This window comes from Petaurus breviceps, unplaced genomic scaffold (assembly GCF_028583685.1).
Source record: "Petaurus breviceps papuanus isolate PSGF00001 unplaced genomic scaffold, PetGlider_PUasm1.0 99, whole genome shotgun sequence".
Lineage (NCBI taxonomy): Eukaryota > Metazoa > Chordata > Mammalia > Diprotodontia > Petauridae > Petaurus > Petaurus breviceps.
In genome coordinates, this window is record NW_027187465.1 from 15718027 (window position 1) to 15730134 (window position 12108).

The 12108-nt window shown below is 42.3% G+C and overlaps 1 protein-coding gene across 1 annotated transcript in view; it reads left to right on the forward strand.

Annotated features, from left to right (window-relative positions):
- Nucleotides 1–12108, forward strand: part of SPRING1 (SREBF pathway regulator in golgi 1) — a 163341-nt gene that overhangs the window by 54550 nt on the left and 96683 nt on the right. Inside the window, exon 5 of the mRNA XM_069081692.1 lies at nucleotides 7331–7420. Within this exon, the coding sequence (XP_068937793.1) occupies nucleotides 7331–7420 (90 nt within the window). The remainder of the gene's footprint in view (nucleotides 1–7330; nucleotides 7421–12108) is intronic.

Sequence of the window (12108 nt, forward strand, 5' to 3'; positions counted from 1 at the left end):
TACTACTACTACTACTGCTACTGCTACTACTACTACTATAAAACAAGAATGATAGATTCATTTGTTATAACTTCCCAGAGAAGAGGGAGAAAGTTTATATGAAGAAACTTGTTCTAAGCAATGATTCAGTAGTAGGGTAGGGACACTTTGGAATTGATTGTGTGATATTGAAGACAAGGCCGAAGGACTGCTGCATCAAAGGTGCTGTGCTCTATGAGCAAAGCAGAATTATAGTAGCTCAAATGAAATGTGAGATGCACTAATTTCAAGCCATCTCCACCCCAAATGTTCACACAGACTTTTTGTGCCCAACCTGTGGTAGAGTCTTCGAGGCTAATTGGTCTAATCAGTCACAGTTGGACACACTGTACCTCAACCCCAACACAGTGATGTCATTTGGATTCTTTTCGAGAATGAAGGACAACAACCCCATGGCAGATAAAAAGAACTGAATTACACTGTTTCCCCCTCTATCCTATCACTCCTGCAGTAGCTGGTTTGCAAAGTCATGAGAAGCACATGAAGGTAGTGTACATAATTAATATATAAAAATGACCTTAAAACTTTATTAATCTTCCCTGATTATCCCATTAAGTATGCTTTCTCTCTCTTGAAATTATTTTATATTATTATATTAAATTATAAAATTAGAATTTTTATATTTATACATAAATTTTAAAATTATAATTTTAATATTTATATATAAATTATACAATAATATAATAAATTATATTAAACCACTTTGTATGTGTAGCACCTTTTTCTGGGCCCAGGTCCTCAGTTACAACTGGAAGGTTAAGTAGCCAAAGGGTCAGCTATTACCTTAGGATCTAGGAAATAACACACTGGTAATTGCATCTAGCACCTATGATCCCCTACCTGTAGGCTTCACTTTCACAACAGGCCAGTAGACTCAATTATCATTTAGAAAGGGCATTTACTCAAATGGCCTGCAAAACAGAAGCTAAAGAGGACTCCCTCTATAATCTGGGGCCTACTCTCCCACAGATAATCAAAGTTAATGAGGAGGAGAGTAGGGAAGAATTTAAAGTACAATGGTAATTGTCTACACATTTAGGAGATATGGCGGCCAAGGCAAATTCACAACCCTGAATCACAGGGCCTCGACTGGGTCCTTCTGTCATTCAGAGTCCTCTTGGAGCTCACAATGGGGCAAGATATCAGTGATGGCTAAGCTGGACTGGTTCCTCTTAGGGCACAGCATCTCTTCTGGACAGGTGGTTCAGCTAGCCTTTCTCCTCTTTGGCCTAGCCTGGCCAGGTACATTGATGCCCTGCTGGGCTTGGGTCAAGCTGGGCTGCTGAAGTGTCTCCTCGTTGTGATTGCTTGCTTCTGGGCTGGACTAGGTTTCAGGCTTGGGATGGACAGGTCACTCAGTTGTGGGACTGCTGGTAGAGTAGGACAGGCAGGCCACTTACCTGCTGGGCTTTATATAGAATGCAGCTGGAAAGCTGATCTGTTAGATTCCCACCCCCCCCTTTTTTTGGATCCTCAATATGCAGCTCTTATCTCTATTACCTCTAACCTCTGGGTGTTACTGTGCCGTTTTTCATTGAAGTGTTACAGTATTTTCACCAGGAGTACTACTGTGCTCCAGGATTGGCAGAAATCTCTCCTGTTTGAATGCTTCAGGGTTTGTCACTTCCAGGCAGAGGGTGGGAGATTTCTCTAGTCTTTCCTGTTCAATGATTCTTCCTGGTTCAGATCATCTTCTTTCAGTGAGTGACCCTACCTTGACTTTGTAACCAGCTAGTTTCATTTCCCAGGTTTATTTTAGTATCTTATTTAAATGAGTGGCTGGGGAAGAAAGGTATAAAAGTTGCTTGTGACAAGTTTGTTGTCTTTGCTGGCCTTTCCATATGTAGTTAAGTTATTCAAATTTCAGACTATTTCCAAAGTGTAGAATGCTTCCTTTATTTCTGTGTAAGGGTGTCGATGATTGAGTTGGTCAACCATTAACCCAAATGCACTTAAAATAAGAATTAGATGCTATGCCTCAATACCTTAATGAGGGAGAACATGTCTCAATTCATCCATCTGTCAAATCAGTATGAAAAATTTTTCATTAGTTTAAGATGTCTTTGAAAGTCATTGGATAAAGTGAAATGATACCAGATGGGAAGTCTGGCTGGATTAAGTAAGGATCTTGGTCATGCCCAGTGGATCTTCTAGAAAATGGCAGATCAGTTCAGAACTGGAGAGAAATGAGTATTCAGCAGCTTAGGGGTGGGAACCATTCTAGATGAATTCTTGAGGAAGAATTACTTGCCCTTTAACAGAGGAGGACTTTGTGAATTTAAGAGGTCCTCAGGGCTTCCTGTCTCCTATCACCATCTGAGAAGTTTTCCAGGGTCAGCTGATAGCAATGTCTACATTGGAAGTCAAGGATAGTCTAGACAAAGATTCAAGGTGCTATAAACAACTCAGTAGAAACTTCACCACTCGTAAGTGGAACATTTTTAGTGTTTCCAGTAAAGAGATTTTGAGGACACGTAAGATACTCTTTTGCAACATGTGCCCTGTAAGCTTGAGCCCAGTTTCCCAAGGACTCTGTATGTACCTGTGAGAAATTGGGCCACAGATTCTTAGGATGTTTTGTACCAACTATACCATTGCAGTAAAATATCCCTTACTTAAAGCTGATTGTCTGACTAAGTGATATTAACAAATAATCATAATGGCAAGCACACCAGTGGGGGCTTATAAGTTATAGTATTAAGGAAGACAGCTTCTAGCCCTTCAAGATTAACTCTTGAAAACTTAATGAATATAGAGCTCATGCTCTGATAATCTTACTTATAGAAATTGGGAGAATAGTTCCAGAGTCCACATATGCTACTACTGAAAGGGCTTACCCTTTACATTTTAGTGTCTATCTTTACCCTTTAGGACCTTTAACTTTGCTAAAGTTTAAATGAGGTTATTGCAACTGAATTTTAACAAAAGGGTAAACTGAGGCAGATCTTTGAACAAGATGACATTTTATTAGCAAGGGCATGCTACCTGTCAATAAATGGGTCAGTGGATTGCCTCCATTAGTGCCAAAGAAAAGGCGAGTTCCCCTTTTGTAGGTTTTGGGGAATATAGAACAAAAAAACAGAGCAAGGTAGTTGACATCATGGGATTTAGGACAACATGATTGGTGGAGAGTTAAGGCACAGTAATAACATGATTGGTTAGAAGTTTAGTAATGGGGGCTTCTCTCATGAGACTAAGAAGTGCTCAATGTTTGAGTCCAGGTGTGAGATAGCAGCCCAGACTTTTGTACAATAAACTATACATCCCTGAAAGACAGATTGGTGGAATAAAGATTTCAGGCCTGACTCCCTTCTGTCCACATGCCTTCTTCGAGGTCAGTGAAATCCCTGGAGGCAAGAAGAACTGCATCTTAAAACTGAACTAAGATCAGAGTCAAAGCACCAGGACTTAACCAGATACAGGACAAAGGTAGTTCCAGGACAAAAATCAATCACTTGTAAATAGGACCAATAAGAAAATGATGCAGGATCAATCTTCATCTTCTCAAGGACCAACCTCACACGCATACTTTGAATTTATTCATCAGTGGACATTAATCTCTTCTCCCTCCCATTTCCATAGAGATGCAAGCTCCTTAAAGAGAGGGATGAATTCATTTTTTTCCCTCTGTATTCCCAGTGCCTAATGCAGTGTCTGTCACATAGTAGGTGTGCTGAAAGTTTGCTGAATTAAACAGATGTCCATCATTCTTGTTGCTGAGCAGCAGTGTGGAGTGATGGGATAAAGAGCTGGTCTCGGAGTCAGGGAAACCAGGGTTCAAGTCTTAACTCTGAAACATACTGGCTCTAGGACCCTGGACAAGTCACTTAGTGTCTCAGAGAGAATGCCAGAGAACTGCTCTCATCAGAGGTGTCTTTCTACAATTCCTCACACAAAGCACTCTATGGCCCATCTCTCTGCCTTTTGTACTGGCTCTTCTTCATGCTTTCCATGCCCTCCCCTCTGACTTCATACTCTTGGAATTTCTAGTTCAAGAACTACATTCTGCATGAAGTCATTTTTGGACCACCTCCCTCTCTTTGAGATTACTTTGTTTCTGTTTTGTATAGATCTTGATATATACATATTGTCTCCCTTTTTAGAATGTAAGCTTCTTGAAGGCAAGGCACTTGAAGGCACTGCTTCCCCCACCCCTTTCCTGCTACTGATAACATTTCCTGACACATACTTAAATACTCAGATGAATATTTAAGGGATCTCATCAATTCAGGAGTCCCCCCCAATGGCATAGATTACCAGTCAGTCACCCATGCTGCCCATCACGTGTGTTTTTTTTTTATTTGTGTTCTTCCAAAAATTTGGCCCTGGAGGTCCACCCAATGTACTGGAAGCCTTCCTTGTTTTTTCCCATCAGCACAAGGGTACAATGGAAGACTGGCTATCTGATTGTCATTCCTTGCTTTTGCCAGCTAAACAGTATTTTCTCTTCTCATCATACAATTCCTTGAGGACACATAGTAGGTGCTTAGTAAATGCTTCTAGATCATCCTTTAGATTGGCAGTTAATGTCTTTTGTCTTTATATCCCTAGTGCATAGCAGTGCTTAACACATAGTAGGTACCTAATAAATGTTTGTCTACTGCCCATTAGATTGTGAGTTCCCGGAGAACAGGGACTATTTTTTCTTTTTGTATTTTTTTTATCCCCAGAACTTAGCACAGTGCCTGGCGCATAATAGGTCCTTAATGAATATTAGTTGAGCATGATGATGATTGGTCACACCAATGAAATCACTGGTAAGGTCTTCTACAACTACTACTGTTTCTACCACGACTGGCAGTAATAATAATAAACAGATAATTAAGTACCTTTCATAGACTTCTGCCCAACTTTGGAGCAGAGGAGGCTGAATAGTAGATAATTCTTCTGGAATACATCCTAGTGAAGGAGCTAAGAATTCTACTATATTCAATTCAATCACCGTGTTTTAAGCGTTTACTTACAAAGTATTCAGCACCCTGCTGGTGCTAGAAATGTAGAGAAGAAAGTGACACAGGCTGTGCCCTAAGGACCTCACCCTGGGGAGTGTTTACAGCAAATGCACTCTTTCCATGTACAAATAAATGCAAAGCCATGGGCCAGAGCACGGAATTGTGGATGGATAGAGCTGCTTTCAAAACCAGGACGATCTGGGTTGGAGTCCTTCTTCTGACAGGCTGTATGGCCTTGGGCAAGTCATTTAACCATTTGCTGTTCCTGCCAACTCTCTGAGACTCTAAATGACCGAGCAGTTGCTGATTTGCATTAGTAGAGGGAGCTTCCACACTAGGAGTCCCTAATACAAGGTAATTTCAAGAGGGCGAAGGATGATCATGAACAATAGGAAGGAGTCAGGAGAGACCTTATGTGGTACATAACTGGTGGCACCTGAGCTGTGCCTGGAAGGAAGCGCAAAGGTAAAGAAGAGAATTGGTGGGTGGGGGAGGTGGAGGGAAGTTCAGGGGCTTATTTGGAGAAGGAGCCAGGTTAAATACCAGTGATGAAAGACTTCGTTTTAATTCTTCCAGTGAATGTTGGGAAATGGAGATCATACTCTCTGCCTATTGTTTCTCAGTGGTGTGTTGGGAGGATTAATTAGTTAATGTTAGCAAAGTGCTTTGGAAAAAGAAAATGCTAAGATGCCGCACAGTGTGAGTGCCAAGAATTCTAACTAGTTCTCTTAAAGACACCACCTGGAAGCATGCTATGTTGTGGTGCCAGACTCAGGCTTGAAATAACAAGGTGCAGGGGAAAAAAACCAAACAGAAAGGAAGGAGTATTTCTGCCCTAAGATCTTGGCTCCTACCATCCTGCCTCATCTGATTCCTAACAGCTGGGCTGTTGGATCCTGAAAGGGGTTCTGTGGGAGAACCAGCTAGCTAGAGACAAGGGGGCATCCTTCCCTGCAGAGCCATCTGAAGCCCCTTGGATCTTTTGCTTATGACTGTAAGGTGCTGCCCTGTCAATGTTACTTACAAGAATAAGAAATGGTGATTGGCAGGAGCTTAATCATCTCTCCTTGGTAATCCTCAGGTAACCCGGGGGTGGGGGGTAGGGGTGGGGGGGATAGATGTGTTCGAACTTGGTCACTCAGAACAGCTGGAGAGTGAATATACTCCTTGCTGGTCTTGTTTCCCTGGTGGTGGCATTTAATCTGTTTCACTGTCACAGGCAAGTGAGATGAGGTTGATATGGACCTCAGCCATGAAGATGTATCAGGGATCTTTGCTCCAGCTATGACCCAGCCAAGTTAGAGCTGGGGAGAGGGGGTGGGAGGATGGGAAAGGAGAGGGGTATGACAGTCAAAGACCTACTTTTTCCAGGGCTGTATGTGAACCAAGCCTCTCATCCCAGAGCTGGGAAAACTCAGCTTTCCTTTTCCCTTAAGAGAATAACAGGTCCAATTTGAAACCCAGGTTTCTGTGGGTAGACTCCAGCATGCTTGCTGAGAATCCAGGATTGTGATTCAGCCATGGGTGAAGGGCAGAAATGACATGATTAGTCTCTTTTGGTTAGTCACAATCCTTTGAATTTTGTGCCTTTTGGAATGAATAAGTGGATGGATAAATCAAGATGGTTGCTTGATTACCATCCATGCTCCAAGAGGACCAGAATGACATCACTGTGTGGGGTCAAGGTATAGTGCCTTTGACTGTGGCTGATCCTGCCAGCTAGATCTAGGAAGACTCCACCACAGGTGTGGCGCAAAAGTGCACATGAACATTTGGAATAGAAGTGGCTCTAAATTTGTGCATCTCACATTTCTTTTGCATCTCGTGTTTCTCCTGAGCTATTACTGCATTTCTGCTTTGTTCATAGAGTACGGAGCCTTCTTTGATGTGGGCACCCCATGCTGAGTAGTCCTTTGCCAATATCTCCCATGTCATGCAATCGATTCCAGAGTTCTTCAGACAGACCTGGAGAGTGTCCTTGTATCACTTCTTCTGACCTACATATGTGAATTCTCTGTAAAATAGTCTTTTAGGTAAACACACTTTTGGCATTTGAACAATGTGGCCAGCCCATTGGAGTTGTGCTCTCTGTAGCAGAGTTTTGAATGCTTGGCAGTTTAGCTCAAGAAAGGACCCCAGTGTCTGGCACCTTGTCTTGCCAGGCAATCTTCAGAATCTTCCTCAGACAATCAAAAGGAAGCGATTCTGTTTCCTGGCATGGTGCTAGTAGACTGTCCAGGTTTCACGGGCAATACAACAATGAGGTCAGCCCAGCGGCTCTGTAGACCTTCAGTTTGATAGTCAGTCTAATACCTCTTCTCTCCCACACCTTCTTGCAGAGCCTCCCAAACACTGAGCTAGCTCTGGCAGTTCATGTGTCAACCTCCTCATCTATGTGGACATCCCTGGAAAGTATACTGCCAAGGCAAGTGAACTTATCCCTAGCATTCAGTATTTCTCCATTTGAGCTGAATGAGTGAATAAGCAAATGAATTCATGGAGCGAGTGAATAGATGGATGGAAGAAAAGAGTGAATAAATAAATGAATGAATGAAAAAAGATTTATTAGGTATTGAGCACTGTTCTAAATTCCAAGAATACAAATAAAATGGCGAGAATGATACCCTCAGGGAGTTTACATTCTAAAAGGAAGGGACTGTGCTTTTAGGTAAATGTTGACCAAGGAAGGGAAATTTTTATCTGGAGTGTCACAGAGAGGGAGAGTTGACCAATAAGGCAGCCAAATGGCATGGTAACTTCACAGTAGGGCTAGAAGGCCCCTCAGAGGCCATCTAATCCAACCATTTTTATAGATGAGGAAACTGAGGCCCAGAAACTGGAACTAAATTTGTCCAGACCACATTTGGTGAATTGTTTTCAGTTGTGGGCACTGAGCAATTGTGATCATAGCATCATAGCATTCAGATCTGGAAGGGATCTCAGAGGTCATCTAGTCCTTTTTACAGATGAGGAAATGGAGGCCTAGAGAACTCAAGTGACTCAACCAAGGTCACACAGAATCAGAATTTGAACCCAGGTCCTATTATTCCCAGAGCAAGAGTTGAAAAGCAGGGTGAGGGAAAAGGATCCACACACAGGTAGTGCAGTAGTAAGAAGACCATGGGGAATGTCTATATGAGGCATGGTTGAGTTTGGGGCAGCTAATATATGAATAGTGGGCTAGGTGACCTTCCATTCATTTACTCACCAATCAATACAGCTCAGCCCTAGGGCAAGACCTTTGTCTGTCATTAATACTTAGAAGTAGAAGAAGCTTTAAGGAGAAAGACCACATTCTCATTATCTGTGTACATTGTTAATCAACTCTGTTAGACTATAAAGTCCTGGAGGAGAGAGATAGGATCTTATTTATACTTGTGTGCTGCCCATTCTCCACCAATATCTGCTGGCCCCTTGGTGCCTAGGACAGGGCTCTACTCCAACTGGGACCTTAAGAAATGTCATTGAATAAAAAATGAATTTGGTATCAAGCAGCAAGTTAGAATTCACTGGGACCCAAATTTGTTCTTTTCTTCTCACATAATGCATAGCAGAACTGTGAATGTTTAGTCTGCAGAAGATTTAGAGAATGATATTTAATAATAATAATGGTAGCTAGCATTTTTAATGGGGCAGCTAGGTGTTGCAATGCCAGGCCTACAGTCAGGAAGACTCACTTTTCTGAGTTCAAATCTGGCCTCACACACTTACTAGCTGTGTGACCTTGGGCAAGTCACTTCACCCTGTTTGCCTCAGTTTCCTCATCTGTCAAATGAGCTGGAAAAGGAAATGGCAAACCACTCTAGTATCTCTTCCAAGAAAGCCCCAAGTAGGGTTGTGAAGAGTTGGACATGACTGAAAAAATGACTCAGCAACAAAAGCATTTAGAAAGGGCTTTGAGGTTTGCTGGATACTTTGCTATGTTATCTTATTTGATCCTGACAATAAACCTGGGAGGTAGGTGCCTCATTTTACAGATGAGGAAACTGGGTCACAAAGCGCTGCCCAGGGTCACATAGCTTGAGAGTGTCTGAGACTGGATTTGAAAGGTCTTCCTGACCCCAGGTCTAGCCCTCTCTCCACTATACTACCTTCCTAATATGTACCACAAAAATGAAATTTCTAACTTCCAAGAGTTTCCCTTTTGAGAGGTGGATGGGGGCGTTGTGGAGGGTATGATATATATATACAGACCAGCACAGGAAAAGGAAAATCAAGGCTGAATGACTCTGGCCAGGTTACTTAACCTCTAGGCAACACTCTTAAGGGTACACTGGGGCCTCCTTAAGGATGGGGCTATGTTTTATCCATCATCATCCACTGCTACCGTTCAGTACAAATCATCCAATGGCCCCTCCTGATAGAACATCAGCTCTCTGAGGGCAGGAACCATTTCATTTTTGTCTTTCTATCACCAGTGCAGGGCATATAGTTGGTGCTTAATAAGATCTTCTCGACTGGTTGATTCATAATAGGTTCTTGATAAATGTAAATAAAAAATAAAAAAAAAACTAACTCACATAGCACCTGAGGGTTTGCAAAGTGCTTTACAAATATTATTTCATTTGATCTTCCCAGACATCCTGGGAGATGCTGTTATTGAAACTGAGGCAGACACAGGGTAAGTGACTTGCCTAACGGGTATGGAGATCCATCTTGCCCTACTGGAAAGTTGGAGGGGGAATGGGAGAGGATATAGGAGAGAGCAGATTGGGGGAGGGGGTATACAATGGGATCACTGTTTTTGGGGTGGTGGGTAGGGGAAAGATGGGGATAAAATTTGTAACTCAAAATCTTGTGGAAATGAATGTTGTAAACTAAAAATAAACATAAAATTAAAAAAAAAAAACAACTTGCCTAGAGTCCCATAGCTCATAAGGGTCTGAGTCAGAATTTGAACTCAGGTTTTCGTGATTGCAGGTTCAGCCCTTTATCTACAATACCACCTATAAGCATGTTGAGTGGGGGATTGAATTGAATCCAATAGATTTGTTTTTCCCAGAACACAGAACTAGGACTATAGGGTGGGACAATCCTGGCTCCTTCAGCTAATCCTCATCTGACCTGAGCTTTACCTTCCTGATGATCCTCCTCTGGACCCCGGCTAGCTTCTCAATGCCCTTCCACAATGTGGTGCCCAGAACTTAGCACAATGCCCCAGATGTGGTCTGGCCCCTTCTGTTCCCCTCTGAGCTTCAATTTCCTCATCTGTAAACAAGAGACAAGAACACTGAGATTACCTAAATCAGAAGCTGTTATAATCCTCAAGTGAGAATCGACTTAACATGATTTTAGTCATGGGGCTAATACAAGTGGTGCTGTCCCTTTTTTGACAACCTCCCTGACCTTTGGTTTCCTCATCTATAAAATTAAGGGGGCTGGTCTAGATGACTGCACTTAACATCTCTGGGCCTCAGTTTCTCCAACTGTAAAATGAAGGGAGTTAGTTTAAACAGCCTCTGAGGGCTCTTCGTACTTGGGGGGGGGGGTGGGATATGATCTACAGATCCTAGGAATTCTATTCTGGCCCCATTCTTTTGCCTCCATACTCCTGGTCTCCTTATTAATAACTATTTACTAAGAAGAGAATTGAGGCGATTCATGTTACTTTTCTTGGTCTTGATTTCCCTGTCTGATAGGACTGGACCAGACCTGTTCCCAGAAGGGAACATGTAGCTTTGTTTTATGAGTTTATAATTATATGCATTGCCCATAGCTGGGGACACCCCAACTTTTTTGAGTCTTAACTATGCCTTCTGTTTATGCATCAAATCACTCCCCTCCAAAATACCCCTCTCCCCATTTCCAGAACCTTTTTCTGTAACAAAAGAAAAAAATTTAAGTTAAACCAGCTGACACAGGAACCCACGTCTAAAAGTGTATATACCACATTCTGTATTCAGAATCCCCCACCTGTCTACTGAGAAATTGGGTTTCATCATCAGTTGTTTGGGACCAAGATTAGTCCTGATAATTACAAATCATGGGACATCTGGACTTTATTGAGTCCAACCCATTCATTTTACAGATAAGGAAACAGACACTGGCAGGTTAAGTGACTTGATCCAAGTCAGACAGCTAGTAAATTTATGAGGTAGGATTTGAACCCAGACCTTCTGGACTCCAAGTCCAGCACTCTATCCACAAATCTTCTCTCTCCTTAATTGGTCAACTAATTAATTAGGATTGATAGTTTCCTTTTAGTGTTCTTTTCACTGACTTTTTTTAGTCTCAACACTTCAGCCCCTCATTTTTCTCCTGGTTCTGATTTCTTTACTTTGCATCAGTTGGTTCCCCTCTCCTCATGCTTCTTTGAATTTCTCATATTTGTCATTTCCTATCACTCTGTAACATACTGTAACACTTATTTACTGTTATTCAGGCATTTCCCAATGGATAAGTAGTTAATTTGCTTCCAGGTTTTGTTTTGTTTTGCTATTGCTAAAAAATGCTTTTATGAATATTGGACCTTTCTGGTTTTGACATCCCCAGAGCATATGTCATCTAGCTGGACCGTAGTTCCACTGACAGCGTATGAGTGTGTCTGGTTTCCTACAGCTTCTCCAACGCAGATCACTTCCATCTTTGATCCTTCTGGTCTTTGAGGCCACCCCAACTTTTTGTCCATGCTTTTACGCCCTCTGCTTTTCTCTTTTTCTTGTTCTGTGTGATCTTTCACATGGAGAAGAAGCATCCTCTCCCGACTGTTCTTCCTTGCTCCCTCCCTTCCCAGCATGCTGGTTTCATCACTGTGATTACATTGTAGTAGTTCCTCTGATTGTTCCCCACCTCAGCACCTCATTACTGAAATAAAGTTAACATTAATGGGAGGCCTGCAGCTAATCCCCCTGCTCGCTTCTCCTGAAAATGTATTCTGGTGATTAGAGAGAGAGACGCATGCATATATATCCATGTTAAAACAGACCCTCTTCTTGCCCCCCACTGATGCTGGCTGGAGTCAGCTTGACTGCCGGCTCTCAACAGAGACTGAGCTGCTACCCCTCCAATAGGTACGTGGAAAAGATTGAACAGCCTAACCATGCTGAATTGGGTCATTTTGGTCTTTAGGGCAAAGGCTCTTTAAGGGGAAATGCATGATTTTCAGGTGGGAGTGGGA